Below are 21,447 nucleotides of genomic sequence, written 5' to 3'. Positions count from 1 at the left end.
GCTTCTTGAAGCTTCACTCATCCAGCAAGTGGAGAGTATCCCATCACACTTTGTGCAGTTCCGGTCACCCCCCCCCCCCCCCCCCCCATTACAGGGAGGACGTGGAGGCTTTAGAGAGGGTGCAGAAGAGGTTCACCAGGATGCTGCCTGGATTAGAGGGCATGAGCTATAAGGAGAGGTCGGACAAACTTGGGTTGTTTTCTCTGGAGCAGCGGAGGCTGAGGGGAGACCTGATAGAGGTTTATAAGATTATGAGAGGTATAGATAGAGTAGACAGCCGGTATCTTTTCCCCAGGTTTGAAATATCTAATACCAGAGGGCGCGCATTTAAGGTGAGAGGGGGAAAGTTCAAAGGAGATGTGCGGGGCAACTTTTTTTACACAGAGAGCGGTGGGTGCCTGGAATGTGCTGCCAGGGGTGGGGGTGGAGGCAGATATGATAGAGGGGTTTAAGAGGCTGTTAGATGATGCCACGGATGTGCAGGGAACGGAGGGAGATGGACATTGTGCAGGCAGAAGGGATTAGCTTAATTTGGCATTGATTTCAGCACAGACATGGTGGGCCAAAGGGCCTGTTCCTGTGCTGTATCGTTCCTTGTTCTCGTTTCTGATGTGTGGCCTGCCGATGGTGGAGAGCTTCTATCTGTCAGGAGGTGAATCATTCGCTATCCATTACCCAACCCCTGACCCGCTTTTGTAAGCACAGAAACAGGCCCTTCGGCCCACCACATCCGTGCCGACCTTTTTTGCCCATCACTAATCCCATTTGCCCGCATTAGGCTCGGGCTTTATTCCCTGGAGTGTAGGAGAATGAGGGGTGATCTCATGGAGGTGTATAAAATCATGAAGGGCATCGATAGGGTGAATGCATGGTCTTTTTCCCCAGGGTTGGGGAGTCAAGGACTAGAGGACACTAAGGTGAGAAGGGAGAGATTTAATAGGGACCTGAGGGGGAACTTTGGTCTGTATATGGAACGAGCTGCCAGAGCGAGTGGGTGAGGCAGGTACATTAACAACATTTAAAAGACACTTGGACAGGTCCACGGATGGGAAAGGTTTAGAGGGATACGGGCCAAATGTGGGCAAATGGGACTGGCTTAGGTGGGAATATTGGTCGGCACGGACCAGTTGGGCCGAAGGGCCTGTTTCCGTGCTGTGTGACTCTATGACTCTACCAACAGCAGTTGTGCTTTGTGCCTGGGTCCAATGCTCTGAAAACCCCTCCTTAAACCTCCTCGAAGATGCTTCAAAAACTGCCTGAATGACTTAGTTTTTGTCACCTGCCTGACAGAACCTCCAGGCCAATGTTTTAAGCGATTACGTCCCTGCGAACACTTGATAATTGGTTCATTATTGTAACCGAGAAACATAGAAAACCTACAGCACAATACAGGCCCTTCAGCCCACAAAGTTGTGCCGAACATGTCTCTACCTTAGAAATTACCAGGCTTACCCATAGCCCTCTATTATGTACCGATCCAACAGTCTCTTACAAGGCCCTATCGTATCCGTCTCCACCACCGTTGCCGGCAGCCCATTCCACACACTCACCACTCTCTGAGTAAAAAACTTACCCCTGACATCTCCTCTGTACCTACTCCCCAGCACCTTAAACCTGTGTCCTCTTGTGGCACGTACTAAGATACAGTGAAAAACTTTGTTTGCATCCCATTCCACACAGATCATTCCGTACACAAGTACACCGAGGAAAAACAATTCCAGAATTAGCGTTGAAACAGGGGCGGGAGGAACTCATTGACCTGGGAAGTCAGAGCACTTGGGGAAACCCACCCGGTCACAGGGAGAACATGCAAACTCCACACAGACCAGCGCCGGAGGTCGCGATCGAACCCGGGTCTCTGCCACTGTGAGGCAGCGGCAGTACCAGCTGCACCATGACATTTTTGGCCTTGTTAACAGAAGAAAGGATGGCTGGCGCTATAACAGTGGAGGTTGACGATGAGGTGCGCTGACCCTCAACTCCGCACAGACTCGGGGGGCGCTGACTGAGGGGCTGGTGGAGGCAGAGACTCTCGCATCGTCTAGACAAGCACTTGACACCAAAACACAGAAGGCTACGGATGAAATACAGTTAAGTGGGATTAGTACAAGTACAATGGTCAGTATTGACACAGTGCTTCTGTGCTGTACATCTCTATGACTCCTGATCCAGGATCAACAATCAAACATTTCCTCTGTTCGAAGAAACAAACTGCCAAGAACTGAACAGGTCAGGCAGTATCCTCGGCTTCCTTATCGGGAGACCTTGGTCGGTAATAACATCTCCTCCTCGCTGACTCCAGGTTCCTACGAGTGAACATCACCAATAGCCTGTTCTGGTCAAATCACGTAGATGCCACGGCCAAGAAAGCTCACCAGCGCCTCTGCATGTCCCCTTTGACACTCACCAACTTTTATCGGTGCATCACGGCTTGGTACGGCAACTGTTCTGCCCAGGACCGCAAGAAACTGCAGAGAATTGTGGACACAGCCCAGAGCGTCACGGACACCAGCCTCCCCTCCTTGGACTCTGTCTTTACCTCTCGCTGCGTTGGTGAAGCAGCCAGCATAATCAAAGACCCCACCCATCCAGGTCATTCTCTCTCCTCTTCCCTCCCGTCAGGTAGAAGATACAGGAGCCTGAGGGCACATACCACCAGGCTTAAAGACAGCTTCTATTCCACTGAACGATTCCCTTATACGATGAGATGGACTCTGACCTCATGATCTACCTTGCACCTTATTGCACTGCACTTTCTCTGTAGCTGTGACACTTTACTCTGTACTGTTATTGTTTTTACCTGTACTACCTCAATGCACTCTGTACTAAATCAATGTAACTTCACTGAGTAATGAAATGACCTGTACGATCAGTGTGCAAGACAAGTTTTTCACTGTACCTCGGTACAAGTGACAATAATAATACCAATCAACACAGGCGCACCTCGAGCCCACTGCTCTACTCTCTCTACACTCATGACTGTGTGGCTGGGCACAGCTCAAACGCCAGCTATAAATTCGCTGATCACACCACTGTTGTTGGCAGGATCTCAGACGGCGACGAGGAGGTGTACAGGAGTGAGATGGATCGGCTGGTTGAGTGGTGTCGCAACAATGACCTCGCGCTCAGCGTCAGCGAGACCAAGGAACTGATTGCTGACTTCAGGAAGGGGAAGTCGGGAGAACATACACCAGTCCTCACTGAGGGGTCAACGGTGGAAAGGATGAGCAGCTTCAAGTTCCTGGGCGCCAACATCTCGGAGGACCTATCCTGGGCCCAACACACAGATGCAATCACGAAGAAGGCATGTCAGCAGCTCTACTTCGTTGGGAGTTTGAGGAGATTTGGTATGTCTCCAAAGAATCTTACAAATTTCTACAGATGTACAGTGGAGAGCGTTCTGACTGGTTGCATCACCGGCTGGTATGGAGGCTCCAATGCACTGGATCGCAAGAGTTTGCAGAGGGTTGTAGACTCAGCCAGCTCCATCATGGGCACAACCCTCCTTGCTATCGAGGACATCTTCAAGAGGCGGTGTCTCAAGAAGGCGGCATCCGTCACGAAAGACCCTCACCACCCGGGACATGCCCTCTTCTCGTTACTACCATCGGGAAGGAGGTACAGGAGCCTGAAGACCCACACTCAACAATTCAGGAACAGCTTCTTCCCCTCTGCCATCAGATTTCTGAACGGTCCATGAACACTTCCTCATTATTCCATTTTTGCGCTATTTATTAATTTTTGTAGTTTATAGTAATTTTAGGTCTTTGCACTGTACTGCTGCCGCAAGACAACAAATTTCATGTCATCTAAGTCATTGATAATAAATCTTCTGGTTATCTGCAGAGGCTAACGGGTGTTTTGGGTTGAGACCCTTCCTCCTATGAAGGACTCCCTCAGATTCACGTGCCGCTGAGATTAAGATTGACTGCTTCTGGGGTGGATTGAGCGAACTTTTTGAATGAGATTATTAGAGTCAGCATCCAGCCTTGGTACCGACTTGACGTGGGAAGACCAGCACCTTTCCTTCCCCTCTGACGCACAATTCCTGAAGGCCATTAATCAAACCTGCCTCGCAACTGGCTTGTCTCTATGCTCACAGTGATAAACACTTTGGAGCTCTCTGACAGACCGTGAGTTGCTGTGGAGCTCCACTGTCGTCACAGCAGCAGCAGGCCAGTTAATGCACACGTAACCCCAGCTGCAGGAGAACGGCTAATCTCATTTAATACACATCTACTACCAGAACAAACCAACTCCATCCCGACGTAGTTTGCCAGTTACACATTGCTCGCTCACTCCAGCCCTTCAATAAAGTCCCTGACAACTGACGCTGTCACCGTGGGCAGCATTTTAGAAAGCTTTAATATTAAGGACTTTAAAGACGTGATTGAACTGGAGAGGAGATTCACCAGAATGTCGCCTGGGATGGAGTGTTTCAGTAATGAGGAGAGACTGGGATTATCGGATACTGAATATTCCTGGATTTCAGTGTTTTAAAAGGGATAGGGAAGGGGGGGAGAAGAGGAGGAGGGGTGGCGATACTGGTCAGGGATACTATTACAGCTGCAGAAAGGGCTGATAATATAGAAGGATCCTCTCTATATTCAGTATGAGTGGAAGTTAGGAACAAGAAAGGAGCAGTTACTCTACTGGGAGTAGCAGGGATACTGAGGAGCAGATCGGGAGGCAGATTTTGGAAAGGTGCAAGAATAACAGGGTTGTTATCATGGGAGATTCAACTTCCCAAATATTGATTAGCACCTGCTTAGTGCCAAAGGTTTAGACAGGGCAGAGTTTGTAAGGTGTGTTCAGGACGTATTCCTGTCACAGTATGTTGACAGGCCGACTAGAGGGAATGCCATATTAGATCTAGTATTAGGTAATGAACCGGGTCAGGTGGCAGATCTCTCAGTGGGTGAGCATTTGGGGGACAGTGAGCACTGCTCCATAACCTTTAGAATTGTCATGGACAGGGATAGGAGCAAAGAGGACGGGAAGATATTTAATTGGGGAAAGGCAAATTATGAGGCTATAAGGCTAGAACTTGCGAGTGTGAATTGAGGTGACATCTTTGAAGGCAAATGTACCATGGAGATGTGGTCGATGTTCAGGGATCTCTTGCAGGATGTGAGGGATAAATTTGTCCCGGTGAGGCAGAGAAGGAAGGGCAGGGTGAAGGAACCGTGGGTGATGAGAGAGGTGGAACAACCAGTTCGGAAGAAGAGGGCAGCATACATAAGGTGTAAGCAGCAAGCATCAGATAGGGCTCATGAGGAATATAAGGTAGCAAGGAAAGAACTTAAGAAGGGGCTGAGGAGAGCAAGAAGGGGACATGAAAAGGCCTTGGCGAGTAGGGATAAGGAAAAACCCAAGGCATTTTTCACATGTGAAGAGCAGAAGGACGACTAGACTAAAGGTAGGACCGATTAGAGACAAAGGTGGGAAGATGTGCCTGGAAGCTGTGGAAGTGGGTGTGGTCCTCAATGAATCCAGTATTCACCAGGGAGGGGGGTCTTGATGACGCTGAGGACAGTGTTGGTAAGGTCAATGTTCTGGAGCATGTAGATATCAAGAGAGAGGATGTGTTGGAGCTGTTAGAAAATATGAGGACAGATAAGTCCCCGGGACCTGACGGAATATTCCCCAGGCTGCTCAGCGAGGCGAGGGAGGAGATTGCTGAACTGTTGGCTGGGATCTTTGAGTCCTCTTTGTCCATTGGAATGGTACTGGAGGATTGGAGGGTGGCAAATGTTGTCCCCATATTCAAAAAAGGAAGTAGGGATAGTCCAAGGAATTATAGACCAGTGAGGCTTACGTCTGTGGTGGGCAAGCTGTTGGAAAAGATTCTTAGAGACAGGATCTATGGGCATTTAGAAAATCATGGTCCGATCAGGGACAGCCAGCATGGCTTTGTGAAGGGCAGATCATGTCTCACAAGCCTGATAGGATTCTTTGAGGAGGTGACCAGGCAGATTGATGAGGGTAGTGCAGTAGATGTGGTCTACATGGATTTTAGTAAGGCATTTGACAAGGTTCCACATGGTAGGCTTCTTCAGAAGGTCAGAGGGCATGGGATCCAGGGAGGCTTGGCCGTGTGGATTCAGAATTGGCTTGCCTGTAGAAAGCAGAGGGTTGTGGTGGAGGGAGTGCATTCAGATTGGAGGGCTGTGACTAGCGGTGTCCCACAGGGATTGGTTCTGGGACCTCTGCTTTTTGTGATTTTTATTAATGACTTGGATGAGGGGGTAGAAGGGTGGGTTGGCAAATTTGCAGACGACACAAAGGTTGGTGGTGTTGTGGATAGTGTGGAGGGCTATCGAAGATTGCAGGTGGACATTGATAGAATGCAGAGCTGGGCAGAGAAGTGGCAGATGGAGTTCTATCCAGAGAAGTGTGAGGTGGTACACTTTGGAAGGACAAACTCCAAGGCAAAGTTAATGGCAGGATTCTGGGTAGTTTGGAGGAGCAGAGGGATCTGGGGGTTCATATCCATAGATCCCTGAAAGTTGCCTCGCAGGTGGATAGGGTAGTTAAGAAAGCTTATGGGATGTTAGCTTTCATAAATTGTGGGATCGAGCTTAAGAGCCGCGAGGTAATGATGCAGCTCTACAAAACTCTGGTTAGGCCAGACTTAGAGTACTGTGTCCAGTTCTGGTCGCCTCATTATAGGAAGGATGCGGAAGCGTTGGAAAGGGTGCAGAGGAGATTTACCAGGATGCTGCCTGGTTTAGAGAGTATGCATTATGAGGAGAGACTAAGGGAGCTAGGGCTTTACTCTTTGGAGAGGAGGAGGATGAGAGGAGACACGAAAGAGGCAGACAAAATATTAAGAGGAATAGATAGAGTGGACAGCCAGCGCCTCTTTATCAGGGCACAAGTGCTCAATACAAGAGGGCATGGCTTTAAAGTAATGGGTGGGAAGTTCAAGGGAGATATCAGAGGGAGGTTTTTTACCCAGAGAGTGGTTGGGGCAGGGAATGCGCTGCCTGGGGTGGTGGTGGAGGCACGTACATTGGTCAAATTCAAGAGATTGCTAGATAAGCATATGGAGGAATTTAAAATAGAGGGATATGGGGGAGGAAGGGGTTAGACAGTCTTAGGCAAGGTTTAAAGGTCAGCACAACATTGTGGGCCAAAGGGCCTGAATTGTGCTGTACTTTCTATGATTTTCTTTGGACTGTAGGGGTGACCTGATAGAAATGTACAAAATTATGATAGGGTCAATTATTGTGTGCAGTTCTGGCCACCCCATTACAGGAAGGATGTGGAGGTTTTGGAGACAGTGCAGAGGAGGTTCACCGGGTTGCTGCCTGGATTAGAGAGCATGAGCTATAAGGAGAGGTTGGACAAACTCGGGTTGTTTTCTCTGGAGCGGCAGAGGCTGAGGGTATTGGTATTGGTTTATTATTGTCACTTGTACCGAGATGTTTTGCATACCGATTGTACAGGTCAATTCATTACACAGAGCAGTTACATTGAGTTAGTACAGAGTGCATTGATGTAGTACAGGTAAAAACAGTAACAGTACAGAGTAAAGTGTCACAGCTACAGAGGAAGTGCAGTGCAATAAGGTGCAAGGTCACAACAAGGTCGATCGTGAGGTCAGAGTCCATCTCATCGTATAAAGGAACAGTTCAAGTCTTATCACCGTGGGATAGAAACTGCCCTTGAGCCTGGTGGTACGTGCCCCCAGGCTCCTGTATCTTCTGCCTGATGGGAGAGGGGAGAAGAGAGAATGACCTGGGTGGGTGGGGTCTTCGACTATGCCGGCTGCTTCACCAAGGCAGTGAGAGGTATAGACAGAATAAGATATCTTATATAAAAAAGGAATCCAAGGAGGGGAGGCTGGTTTCCGTGATGTGCTGGGCTGTGTCCACAACTCTCTGCAGTTTCTTGCAGTCCTGGGCAGAGCAGTTGCCGTACCAAGCCACGATGGATGCTTTCTATGGTGCATCGGTAAAAGTTGGTGATAGAGGTTTATGAGATTAGGAGAGGCATAGATAGAGTGGACAGAATCTTTCTCCCAGGGTAGAAATGTCAAGTACCAGAGGACATGCATATAAGGCGAGAGGGGGAAAGTTCAAAGGAGATGCGTGGGGCAGGTTTTTTTTACACAGAGAGTGGCGGGTGCCTGGAATGTGCTGCCAGGGATGGGGGTGGAGGCAGATATGATGGAGGGGTTTAAGAGGCTCTTAGATAGGCACATGGATGTGCAGGGAATGGAGGGAGATGGGCACTGTGTAGGCAGAAGGGATTAGTTTAGTTAGGCGTTTAATAACTGGCTTAATTAGTTCAGCACCACATTGTGGGCCGACGGGCCTCTTCCAGTGCATACTGTTCTATGTTCCATGCATCAATAGTAAGAAACGTTTCCCCAGGGCAGAGGTGTCTGACGCCCGAGTGCATTGGTTTAAGGTGAGGAGAAGGAGGTTTAGAGGGGATCAGAGGAAGAATATTTTCCATCCAGAGGGTGGTTGGAATCTGGGATGCCCTGCCTGAGGGGGTGGAAACAGGGGCCCTACAACATTGAAGAAATGACGGGGCATGTCCTTGAATCACCAAGGCATAGAAGGCAAAGGACCATTGCTGGGATATGGGACCAGTGGAGATGGTCAGCACGGGCGTGGTGGGCCAAAGGGCCTGTTTCTGTGCTGTTGGGGGGGGGAGGGGTAAACTGGTCAATGGAAGAGGTTCAAGTGGATGTTGTGAAACAGGTTCAGGGTCTCAGAAGGCAAAGGACTCTGAACACAGTCTGACAGGAAAGGATTTTACTTACAAAAGACAAACAAGGGAAAATGGTAACAGGAATAACACACACACACACACACGCATGCACACACACACAAAACGAACTGGGTACAGACAATCAAGGAAAAACAATACAATACCCACCACACCTTGACTCAGTGCAGGCACAGCTCTGTGCTACCAGGGATACTAACTAAGACGCTCCCAACCCTTTAGAGTGCACACCTCACCAATGATTTCTCCAGCGCCGTTTCACAGTGCTCAGCCTGGAGTGAAGCAGATTCATCCCTCGGAGCAGACAAAGTGACCGAGTTGAGCACATGTGGCACTCTTTATACTGCTGGAGGGCTGGGGTATTGGTATTAGTTTATTATTGTCACTTGCACCGAGGTACAGCGAAAAGCTTGTTTTACATATCGATCGTACAGATCAATTCATCACATGGTGCAGTTACATTGAGTTAGTACAGAGTGCATTGAGGTAGTACAGGTAAAAACAATAACAGTACAGAGTAAAGTGTCACAGCTACAGAGAAAGTGCAGTGCAATAAGGTGCAAGGTCACAACAAGGTAGATCGTGAGGTCATAGTCCATCTCACTGTATAAGGGAACCGTTCAAGAAGGCAACGTCCATCATTAAAGATCCCCCACCATCCGGGCCGTGCTGTCTTCTCGCAGCTCCCATCGGGCAGGAGGTACAGAAGCCTGAAGTCCCCACACCACCAGGTTCAGGAACAGCTACTTCCCTTCAGCCATTCGGTTCTTGAACCGACCGGCACAACCCTAATCACTGCCTCAGTACAGCAACACTGGGACCACTTTGATCACCTTGCACTGAATTTTTTTTGTTCCGATTTTGTTCTTTCTTGTAAATACTGAGTATAATTTACGTTTCATTTATGTTTTTTTTCTGTGAATGCTGCTTATCTGCTGCTCTGTGCCTGTGATGCTGCTGCAAGTAAGTTTATCATTGCACCTGTGCACACATGGACTTGTGCGTGTGACGATGAACCCGACTATTGACTGTTGAGGAAATGGGACTGGTGTGATTGCTCCCTTGGGAGCCAGCATTGACCAAACGGGCCAAATGGTCTCCTCCTGCTTTTCTTTCCCGGAAGCAGTGGTAAATTAATTGCTGGATTCAAATCGACTGACGACGAAGGACCTTGAGCTGGGTGTTGAAGAGGATGGGTGAATTATACTCAGCTTCTCGCCCTCCACGGCTTCTGTTGCTCTTAGCCACAGGGGCTGGAGATGATCTCTGAGTTCCAACAGTGGGGTCTGTATAGTATTTATGGGGAAGGATGGGGTTGTGTTTTTTTGGAGGTACAGGGAAGATTGAATCAAGGGATGCAAGATCATCCGAGCCCCAGACATGGTGAACAGAAGGGTATTGGTATTGGTTTATTATTGTCATGTACCGAGGTACAGTGAAAAACTTGTCTTGCATACCGATTGTACAGGTCAATTCATTACGCAGTGCAGTTACATTGAGTTAGTACCGAGTGCATTGAGGTAGTACAGGTATAAACAATAACAGTACAGAGTAAAGTGTCACAGCTACAGAGACAGTGCAGTGCAATAAGGTGTGAGGTCACAACAAGGTAGGTCGTGAGGTCAGAGTCCATCTCATTGTATAAGGGAACTGTTCAACAGTCTTATCACAGTGGGATAGAAGCTGTCCTTGAGCCTGGTGGTACGTGCCCTCAGGCTCCTGTATCTTCTACCCAATGGGAGAGGAGAGAGAATGACCCAGGTGGGTGGGGTCTTTGATTATGCTGGCTGCTTCGCCAAGGCAGTGAGAAGTGTAGACAGAGTTCAAGGAGGGGAGGCTGGTTTCTGTGACGCGCTGGGCTGTGGACACAGCCCACGGACACGGTGGAAGCTCTTTAAGAGCTCTTCAATTCGTCCCAGTGCTCCTGCTCCTTCTACTCTGGCCTTTCAAACCTTCCCTCATCTCTCCAGCCCCTGTTGACCCTTCCAGGCTGCACGTTCCACAACACAACGACTTGCGGCCTGTGAAAAAAAATTCTCCTCTGGTCGTCTCGCCAATTGGCTTCAATCAATGTCCTCTGGTCCCTGACCCTCCCAGCACCGGACACAACATTTTATTTGCTCCCGCAACAGGATCACGGAATGGTTTTGACATGGGACGAGGCCATTTGGCTCCGAGTCTGTACTGGCTTTATGCAAGACCGATTCAGTTAGTCCCACTCACACCAGGGCCCTGCAGATCTCTCTTTTGAACATTACAATTGAATTAACCTCCAGCTCTACCCCGATCCAATATTCCAGATCTCAACCGTAATTTGGTTAAAGTCTTCCTCTGAGGAATTCCATTGTTGAAAGATTCACTGAGGTGTACAGCACAGAAACAGGCTCTTCGGCCCATCTTCTTCATGTTGATCTTTTTGCCCATCTGCTCTAATCCCATTTGCCTGCATTAGGACCATATCCTTCTATGATAAGATATTAGATAAGAGAAAATAGGCTAAGTTATTTATTCGTCACATGGCAGGCACGGTAGCGTAGTGGTTAGTGTGACGCTTTACAGCGCTAGCGACCCGGGTTCAATTCCGGCCGCTGTCTGTAAGGAGTTTGTACGTTCCCCCCCGTGTCTGCATGGGTTTCCTCCCGGTGCTCCGGTTTCCTCCCGCATTCCAAAGACGTACGGGTTAGGAAGTTGCGGGCGTGCTATGTTGGTGCCGGAAACGTGGCGACACTTGTGGGCTGCCCCCAGAACACTCTACGCAAAAGATGCTTCTCACTGTGTGTTTCGATGTACATGTGACTAATAAAGATATCTTATGTATACCGTAAGAAACCGCAGAGAGTTGTGGACACAGCCCAGCGCATCACGGAAACCTGCCTCCCCTCCATGGACTCTGTCTATACCTCTCGCTGCCTTGGTGAATCAGCCAGCATAATCAAAGACCCCACCCACCTGGGTCATTCTCTCTCCTCTCCTGTCCCATCAGGCAGAAGATACAGGAGCCTGAGGGCACGTACCACCAGGCTCAAGGACAGCTTCTATCCCACGGTGATAAGACTATTGAACGGTCCCCTTATACGATGAGATGGACTCTTGACCTCACAATCTACCTTGTTTGACCTTGCACCTTATTGTCTACCTGCAATGCACTTCCCTGTAGCTGTGACACTCTGTATTCTGTTATTGTTTTTACCCTGTACTACCTCAATTGATCTGTACGAGCGGTACACAAGACAAGTTTTTCACTGTACCTCAGTACAAATGACAATAATAAACCAATACTAATATCAATAAAACTCCTTCCTCTCACCTGAAGTCTACGCTCTCTGTTTTTGATGCCTCAACCATGGGAAAAAGACTGACTCTCCACACTGTCTACAGCTCTGGTATGTTTTATACACCTCTATCAGGTCACCCCTCAGCCTCCTTCGCTCCAGGGAAGACCAGCCCAGCCTCTCCGATCTCTCCCCCGTAACTAAAGTCCTCTGATCCAGGCAACACCCTGGGGGACCTCCTCTGCACTGACCCCAGAGCAACGAGTGTGGCGACCAGAACTGCACACAGTGCTCCAAGTGCAGTCTAACCAGCGTTTTGTAAAGTCCCAACTCTTATATCCTATGCCCTGACTGAATGCCATCTTCACCAGCCTATCCACCTGTGTTGCCACTTTCAGGGAACCTTGGATCTCTCTCTCTCTCTTCATCACTCCTTGGTGTTCTGCTATTTACACGTCCTACCCTCACTCAACTTCACCTCACGCTCATCGGGATTAAATTGCATCTGCTGACGCTCTGCCCAACTCCCCCTTGATTTCAGTCGCACGTCGCAGGCAGATCGAACACTTTTGCACTTGCCGGGATTTCTCGGACCCTCCTCCTCCGTAGGGGTGACTACTTTCTCCTTCACCGCTTTCTCTGATTTCTTCCCCATCTTCACCTTGTTCAGCGCTCTGAGGAAGAGAAAGCAGCAAGGCTCAGGCACGGGAGGGTCTTAGAACCGGCGCGGAGAGCTCTTGCCAAGAGAGCGCGGCTGTGAGATCAGATCTTCACGGCATGCGGTCAGGAACATTTTAATGGGACACGGGGTAGTGATGACAGCATATTGGCTTATTATTGTCACGCGTACTGAGATACGGTGAGAAGCTTTTGTCTGCGTGCCGTCCAGACAGATCATTGCGTACACAAGTACATTGAGGTAGTACAAAGAAAACAGAATGCAGAATAAAGGGGGGAGAGGGGAGGGGGGGAGGTGGGGACGGTGGGAGAGGGGAGAGGGTCGGGGAGAGGGTGGGAGGTACGGGGGGAGTGGGAGAGGGTGGGAGGGGGGTTGGGGAGAGAGGGAGAGAGAGGGGGAGGGGAGGAGAGGTGGGAGGGTGGTTGGGGGAGAGTGGGGAGAGGAGAAGGGGAGGGGAGGAGAGGTGGGGGGGGGAGAGGGTTGGGGGGAGAGGGTGGGAGGGTGGGAAGGGGAACAGGCCAGTACTGGCAATTGGGGGCAGTATGGGGGTGGGGGGTCCGAATGCAGAGAAAGTGCAGTGCAGGCAGACAAATAAGGTGCAAGGGCCACAATGAGGAAGATTCGGAGATCATGAGTTCATCTCGGCGCGTGAGAGGTCCGTTCAAGGGTCTGATAACAGCAGGATAGAAGCTGTCCTCAAGCCTGGTGGTACGTGCTCTCAGGCTCTTGTACCTTCTGCCCGACGGGAGGGGGGAGGAGAGAGAACGTCTGTGGTGAGTGGGGACCTGGATTACGTTGGCTGCTTTCCCGAGGCAGCGGGAACCGTGGACGCAGTGGAGGTTGGTTTGCGTGGCGGATGACACAGATACCTTCTACAGTCTGGAAGTGAAGGCTGACATTGGGTGAACATCATGAGGTTATAGGATTACTACACTTGCCAGATGGATGAGCCGAACAGTTTACTGTAGGCCAAATGTGCGTAGCCAGTATTACAGGGTTGAAACCCTCTAGTCTGGCACCCTTGGGACCTAACCGGTGCCTGACAGCAGAAAATGCCGGACCACAATGATTGCTCTGAGACCCCACTATGCTTAACCCCATTATACATTTATTGCAATGTTACAAAATGTAAAGCTTGAAATAGAAAATAAACTGTCAATAATGCTGTCAATAGTTCTAATATGAAGCTTACTGTACTAAGGTTGTACTGTACTAACATTTATACATGCTATTGAAACATGCGTGTATAAATTTACTTTTAATGCTGCATTACATCCATTTCCAACTGTTCTAATGGTTAATGGCAGCTCAGATTACATCAGAATCGACACTTGGACTTTTGACCGGCCATGTAAACTGGCTGAGGACTAGCAAATGGCATTCAAGTGCGAGGTGTTGCATTTGGGGGAAGTCAAACCAGGGGAGGACTTACAAGTACATAGCTCGGGGGGTCTGGTCCCCGGGGGTCCAGTCCCCGGGGGGGGTCCGGTCCCTGGGGGTGGGGGGGATCCGGTCCCCGGGGGTGGGGGCTCTGGTCCCAGGGGGAGGGGGTCCGGTCCCGGGGGCAGGGAGTCTGTTCTGGGGGGGCGGGGTGTCTGGTCCCGGAGAGTCCAGTCTCCGGGGGTGGGGGGGGTCCAGTCCCATGGGCGGGGGGTGGGGTCCCGAGGGTTGGGGGAGGTCCGTGGGCGGGAGGTCCGGTTTCGGGGGGTGGGGGGGTCCGGTCCTGTGGGGTGGGGGGGGTCCGGTCCCAGAGGCGGGGGGGCTCTGGTCCCGGGGGGGTGTGGGGGTCCGGTCCCGAAGGTGGGGGAGGTCCGGGGGCGGGGTTCCTGTCCCGGGGTGGGGAGTCCTTTCCTGGGGGGTGGGGGGGTCGGGTCCCGGGGGGTGGGGGGTCCGGACCCTGGGGGGGGGATCCGTCCCGGGGGGGGTGTCCCGGTTGGGGGTCCGGTCCCGGGGGTCGGGGGTCCGGTCCCTGGTGGTGGGGGGGGTCCGGTCCCCGAGGGTGGGGGCTCTGGTCCCGGGGGGAGGGGGTCTGTTCTCGGGGGGCGGGGTGTCCGGTCCCGGAGAGTCCAGTCTCCGGGGGTGGGGGGTCCGGTCGCGTGGGCGGGGGATGGGGTCCCGGGGGTTGGGGGAGGTCCGTGGGCAGGGGGTCCGGTTCCGAGGGGTGGGGGAGTCTGAGGGCGGGATGTCCGGTTTCGGGGGGTGGGGGTCCGGTCCCGTGGGGTGGGGGGGGTCCGGTCCCGAAGGCGGGGAGGGGGGTCCGGGGGCGGGGTGGGGTCCAGTCCCAGGGGGTGTAGGGGTTGGGTCTCGGGGGGTGGGGGGGTCCGGTCCCGGGTGGTGGGGCGATCCGGTCCTGGGGGGGGATCCGGTCCCGGGGGTGGGGGGTGTCCCGGGGGCGGGGTGGGGGGTATCCCGGGGGCGGGGGTCGGGGTGGGGGGTGTCCCGGGGGTGGGGTCGGGGTGGGGTGTGTCCCGGGGGCGGGGTGGGGGGTATCCCGGGGGTGGGGGGTGTCCCGGGGGCGGGGGTCGGGGTGGGGGGTGTCCCGGGGGCGGGGGTGGGGGGTGTCCCGGGGGTGGGGGTCGGGGTGGGGGGTGTCCCGGGGGCGGGGTGGGGGGTATCCCGGGGGTGGGGGGTGTCCCAGGGGTGGGGGCGGGGGTGGGGGGTGTCCCGGGGGTGGGGGTCGGGGTGGGGGGTGTCCCGGGGGCGGGGTGTAGACGCCGCTCTCACCCGGTTACCTGCTTCTCCCGCTTCCACCGGTTCCCACGGCAACGGGGATCGGAACCGGAATTTGCTGATTGACACGTCGCGGCGGCCAATCAGCATCGCGGTCGGCAAACCTGCAGCCAGCGCCTTGCTGCGGCGCTCCCCCAATCAGAAGCCGCTCCCCGAGCCGGGCCCCGCCCCTGCCGTAGCCCCGCCCCCTGTCGGAGCCCCGCCCCCGGGTGTGGACCCGCCCCTGCCGTAGCCCCGCCCCCTGTCGGAGCCCCGCCCCCCCGGGTGTGGACCCGCCCCTGCCGTAGCCCCGCCCCCTGTCGGAGCCCCGCCCCCGGGTGTGGAGCCGGCGTGGATGAGACGGGAATGGGATGGGAGTTGGGACTGGAGATGGAGGGAATGAGTTGGAGCAGAGGGGGGGAGATGGATTTGGAATGGAAGAGGAGGGAGAAGGGTTGAGGATAGGAGGGAATGGGAAGGGGTGGAAGATGGGTTGAGGATACTGGGAATGGGAAGGGTTCCAAATTTCCTACTGCTCTCTCAGGGAAGTTGTGAGCCTTCCCGGGGTTCGAAACAAATGCTCCTTGACCAGTGCACGTCCATTCCAACGAGGAATGGTGCCACAGCAGACAGAGCCACTGCCTTACAGCTTCAGAGACCCCAGTTCGTAGACCCGACAGACCTCAGAGACCCGAGGCTTTGTAGGGGGAGGGTCAGACCATATTTGGAACACTGTGAGCAGTTTTGGGCCCCATATCTAAGGAAGGATGTGCTGACCCCAGAGAGGGTCCAGAGGAGGTTCACAGGAATGATCCCGGGGATGAAACGGTTAACGTATGAGGACTGTTTGATGGTTCTGGGCCTGTACTCGATGGAATTTAGGAGGATGAGGAGGGGATCTCATTGACACCTACCGGATACTGAAAGGCCTGGATAGAGTGGACGTGGAGAGGATGTTTCTATCAGTGGGAGAGTCCGGGATCCAAGGGCACAGCCTCAGGATAAAGGGACGTCCCTTTAGAACGGAGATGATGAGGAATTTCTTCAGCCAGAGGGTGGTGAATCTGTGGAATCTGTTGCCACAGAGGGCGGTGGAGGTCAAGTCATTGGGTGTTTAAAGCAGAGGTTGATAGGTTCTTGATTAGTGAGGATGTCAAAGGTTACGGAGAGGAGGCAGGAGAATGTGGTTGAGAGGGGAAATCCACCCCCCCCCCCTCGGTGTGTGGGTGGAGGGTAGAATCCGGGGGGAATTGATAGTAATACAGGAAGAGAAGGTTACAGGGCAAATCAGCAGGGGAATGGGATAGACTCGATGGGCCAAATGGTCGGAAGTTCCTGCACAACAATGTCTTCCTTAAGCCTGATACTTCCAACTATCTATGACAGGCCATTGACCTGAAACGTTAACTGTTTCTGCCTCCACGGATGCTGCCTGACCCGTCGAGTGTTTCCCGTATTTTCTTGCCTTGCTTCACCTCCCTCATCTCTTCTGCCCCCCCTGCCCTGCCTCCTCTCCATCCAGGATTACTAAGTACCTAGCCTGCCCTTTTTGGGTTGAGACCTTTCATCCGCCCAGTCCAGATGAAGGGGTCTGGAGCCGAAACGTGGACTGCCCATCTCCCCCCACGGAAGCTGCTCGACCCGCTGAGTTCCCCCAGCGGTCTGTTGCTCCAGATCCCAGCGTCTGCCATCTCTTGCGTCTGCCCGTTGGGACGTGTTTCAGTCACGGTCATCTGTTTGCGTTTGCAGCTCACCCGCTGTCTAACCATGTTCACCATCCTTTGTGTGTTTACATGGGTTCCAAACACTTTCTTATAGCCTGCCCCCTCCTTTAGTAAGATCCATTAATACTGGCACTGTTGTGTGTGTGTCTGTGTAGACGGGCAAGCATGCATCTGTGCGTGTGTGTGTGTGTGTGTGCATGTGCGTGTGCGTGTCAGAGAGACGGACAGTCGGCAATTCGGGTCAAGTCCCTTCACCTGGACTGAAAGGTACCGGCTACCTCCCCTCTACCTTATGTCCCTCCACAGAAGCTGCCCGACCCTCTGAGTTCCCCCAGAGGTTTGCTTCTTGTGTTTGTGCTTCTGCGTAGCAGTGCTTGCGAGAGTGCGTGTCGGCATTTGTGTTCCCCCTACCTCTTCCACCTGACGGACATCTCCCTGATCTCCGGCGCACACTCGCTGGTCGAGACACTTGAACCGCAGCTTCCGAGACAACTGTGCTTCTCGTGAACACAGCGAGCTGTGGAAGGCTGAGTCACAGACCTTGCTGCTTCTCGCTGTGGGCGTAGGACGAACAGCAAGGATTCTAAACCCCCTGCTCTTCCCTCCTCACCCCGCCTCTCGCTCTGCGACGCCGCTGGCTCTGCAAACATCACTTTGATTTACGTTTTAATTTTTATCCCTCTGCAAGCTTCTCGGGCGAAGTCTCATTGCCGTGGTGTCGGCCCAAGCTCGAGGCACCAACTGGCGTTACGCTGGAAACCTGGACCACAGCATAGAGAGGACACACTTACAAAGTAATGCTTAGCTGACAGGAGACTTGGTAGGTGTCTAACTCAGGGAGAGTTAGAACAGAGGGCAAGGGTTTGGGGTTTCGGATCCCTACCACCCTCTGGACAAAGAAAAACTCTTCCTCAGATCTCCTCTAAACCTCTTACTCGTGACTGTAAGCATGTGTACTCTAGATTTTACAGCCTGGCTGGAGGAACTCAGGGGGTCGAGCAGCATCTTTGTGTGGGCGGGGGGAGGAATTGTCGACATTTCAGGATGGGACCTTGCATCGGGACCGAGATCTCCCAAAACGTTGACACTCTCAGTCCTGAAGCAGGACAATAGCCTGTCCTGGTCCAACCATGTAGACGCTACAGCCAAGAAAGCTCACCAGCACCTCTACTTCCTCAGGAGGCTAAAGAAATTCGGTATGTCCCCTTTGACACTCACCAACTTTTATCAATGCACCATAGAAAGCATCCTATCTGGATGCATCGCGGCTTGGTACGGCAACTGCTCTGCCCAGGACCGCAAGAAACCGCAGAGAGCCGTAGGCACAGCCCAGCATGTCACAGAAACCAGCCTCCCCTCCATGGACTCTGTCTATACCTCACGCTGCCTTGGTGAAGCAGCCAGCATAGTCAAAGACCCCACCCACCCGGGTCATTCTCTCCTCTCCTCTCCCATCAGGCAGAAGATACAGGAGCCTGAGGGCACGTACCACCGGGCTCAAGGACAGCTTCTACCCCATGGTGATAAGACTATTGAACGGTTCCCTTATACAATGAGATGGACGTTTCAGTAGTGTAGTGGTTATCACGTTTTCCTAACACATGAAAGGTCCCTGGTTCAAAACCAGGCAGAAACATTCTGAAATCCTTTAGGGGCAGGCACGGTTAGTGTAGCGGTTAGCGTAACGCTATTACAGTGCCAGCGACCTGGGTTCAATTCCGGCCGCTGTCTGTAAGGAGTTTGTACCTTCTCCCCGTGTCTGCGTGGGTTTCCTCCCACGTTCCAAAAAGGAGCACGGGTTAGGAAGTTGCGGGCGTGCTACGTTGGCGCCGGAAGCGTGGCGACACTTGCGGGCTGCCCCCAGAACACTCTACGCAAAAGGATGCATTTCACTGTGTGTTTCGATGTACATGTGACTAATGAAGATATCTTATCTTACAATCTACCTTGTTGTGACCTTGCACCTTATTGTCTGCCTGCACTGCACTTCCCTGTAGCTGTGACACTTTACTCTGTATTCTGTTGTTATTTTTACCCTGTACTACCTCAACACACGATGTAATGAATTAACCTGTATGATCGGTATGCAAGACAAGTTTTTCACTGTACCTCGGTACACGTGACAATAATAAATCAATACCAATACCAACGTAGACAATTCCTTTCCTCCCTCAGACACTGCTTGACCTGCTGAGTTCCTACCGCAGGTTGTGTGTTGCTCCAGATTCCAGTGTCTGGAGCCTCTGGTGTCCACCCTGGATTGAGACAATTCTGCGATGGGGAAAAGTTTCCTGCTAGCTACCCTACCCACTCAGCTCGTAATCTTGTCCACCTCCGTCTGCTCCTTTCTCAGCCTCCTCTGCTCCAGCCTATCCAATCCCTCCCCATGACAAAGCCACACGATGCTGCGGGAACACAGCAGACCAGCCAGCGTCTGTGGAGAAAAGCCGGCAGTGAGTTCCTCCAGCATCTTGGGTCTTTCTCCAGTTAGATTGGTATTGGTATTGGGTTATTATTGTCACTTGTACCGAGGTACAGTGAAAAACTTGTCTTGCATACCGATCGTACAGGTCAATTCATTGCACAGTGCAGTTACATTGGGTTAGTACAGAGTGCATTGATGTAGTACAGGTAAAAACAATAACAGTACAGAGTAAAGTGTCACAGCTACAGAGAAAGTGCAGTGCAATAAGGTGCAAGGTCACAACAAGGTAGATCGTGAGGTCAGAGTCCATCTCATTGTATAAGGGAACCGTACAATAGTCTTATCACTGTGGGATACAAGCTGTCCTTGAGTCTGGTGGTACGTGCCCTCAGGCTCCTGTATCTTTGCCTGATGGGAGAGGGGAGCACAGAGGATGACCCGGGTGGGTGGGGCCTTTGATTATTCATCAAGGCAGTGACAGGTAGAGACAGAGTCCACGGAGGGGAGGCTGGTTTCTGTGACGCGCTGGGCTGTGTCCACAACTCTCTGCATTTTTTGCGGTACTGGGCAGAGCAGTTGCCGTACCAAGCTGTGATGCATCTGGATAGGATGCTTTCTGCGGTGCGTTGATCAGCGGTTAGCGTGACGCTATTACAGCACCAGCGACCCGGGTTCGATTCCGGCCACTGTCTGTAAGGAGTTTGTACGTTCTCCCCGTGTGTCTGCGCGGGTTTCCTCCGGGTGCTCCGGTTTCCTCCCACATTCCAAAGACGTACGGGTTAGGAAGTTGTGGGCGTGCTATGTTGGCGCCAGAAGCGTGGCGACACTTGCGGGCTGCCCCCAGAACACTCTACACAAAAGATGCATTTCACTGTGTGTTTCGATGTACATGTGACTAATAAAGATCTTATCTTAAAGTGTCACAGCTACAGAGAAAGTGCAGTGCAATAAGGTGCAAGGTTCTGGAGGTTGGAAGATCGCCAGCCCTGTAAGAAGATTTAAAAGAACATTATTAGTAATGTTAGTGACATAGAGTTTAATTTTAAAAGTGTAGAACGATTATAGTAAGGGGTAATGAGTAGATCTGTAGAGAGCAGCTTGCAGCGAGTCGCCACGCTCCGGTGCCATCTTGTTTCTCTGCACTGCCTGGTGGTCTGACTTACCAAAGTGTGGGTGGGGGAATGGATCGTTAGGGGTCTTCTGTGAAGCAATGGTCAAGGGTGTTTGGGGCACCCTGGTGGGACAGGAGATGGGCTGGTCTGGCAACGCTGTCTTGGAGTTGGCCTGGTTGAAGTCACCAGCAATCGTGAACAGGCCTGTTTCAAGGTTGTTGATCACTGAGTGTAATTCATTGTCATAGGCAAAACTGCCATGAAAATTAACATTTTGCAGCCAGGTATATTACAAACACGTTAACATAACCATAAATTAACATAAATTATACTTAACTTACAGAAGTAAATGAACATATCAACACCAGAACAGATTATCATTGTTGGTCACACTTCTCTATCTTCCCTGCTCCCACACAGCCTCTCCCTTAGAACGTCCAGGGTTACCAACTCTGGTTTGACACAGTGCTGAAAGATTCATCCACCCAACTGCCCCTGCTGTTATTTCTCTTCTGAAGTCAAACAGCACACTGTTTTCTTTTGATAACGTTTCCCCTTTGGCCGTTGCCAGCAGCAGTTTCCAAGAAGCTAATCTTCATGTCCTTTCCGAACTGCACACGACCCTCCAACTTCATGGCGCTTCGAGGACACTGTCAACTGAGCTGGTGAACACCCTACACTTCCTCAATGAGCCCTTCCTTATTGGAAGCAAATCTGCTCAGTCCTTCGAGCCAATTACCACAAAGTACCTCGGAATTGGGAATTTGTAAGGGGAGTTCTT

At 52.0% G+C, this 21,447-nt stretch overlaps 1 protein-coding gene across 1 annotated transcript in view; it reads right to left on the bottom strand.

The window, feature by feature from the left end:
* The window catches only part of lrrc71 (leucine rich repeat containing 71), a 67,587-nt gene extending 46,482 nt beyond the window's left edge, over positions 1 to 21,105 (bottom strand). The window contains exons 1-2 of the mRNA XM_052045882.1: positions 21,008 to 21,105; positions 12,597 to 12,691 (exon numbers count right to left, since the gene is read on the bottom strand). Coding sequence (XP_051901842.1) covers positions 12,597 to 12,672 — 76 coding nt within the window. The 5' untranslated portion in view covers positions 12,673 to 12,691; positions 21,008 to 21,105. The remainder of the gene's footprint in view (positions 1 to 12,596; positions 12,692 to 21,007) is intronic.
* Between the last annotated feature and the right edge of the window lie 342 nt (positions 21,106 to 21,447).

Source organism: Pristis pectinata, chromosome 40, assembly GCF_009764475.1.
Source record: "Pristis pectinata isolate sPriPec2 chromosome 40, sPriPec2.1.pri, whole genome shotgun sequence".
Lineage (NCBI taxonomy): Eukaryota > Metazoa > Chordata > Chondrichthyes > Rhinopristiformes > Pristidae > Pristis > Pristis pectinata.
This window is presented reverse-complemented; position numbering and strand designations above follow the sequence as displayed.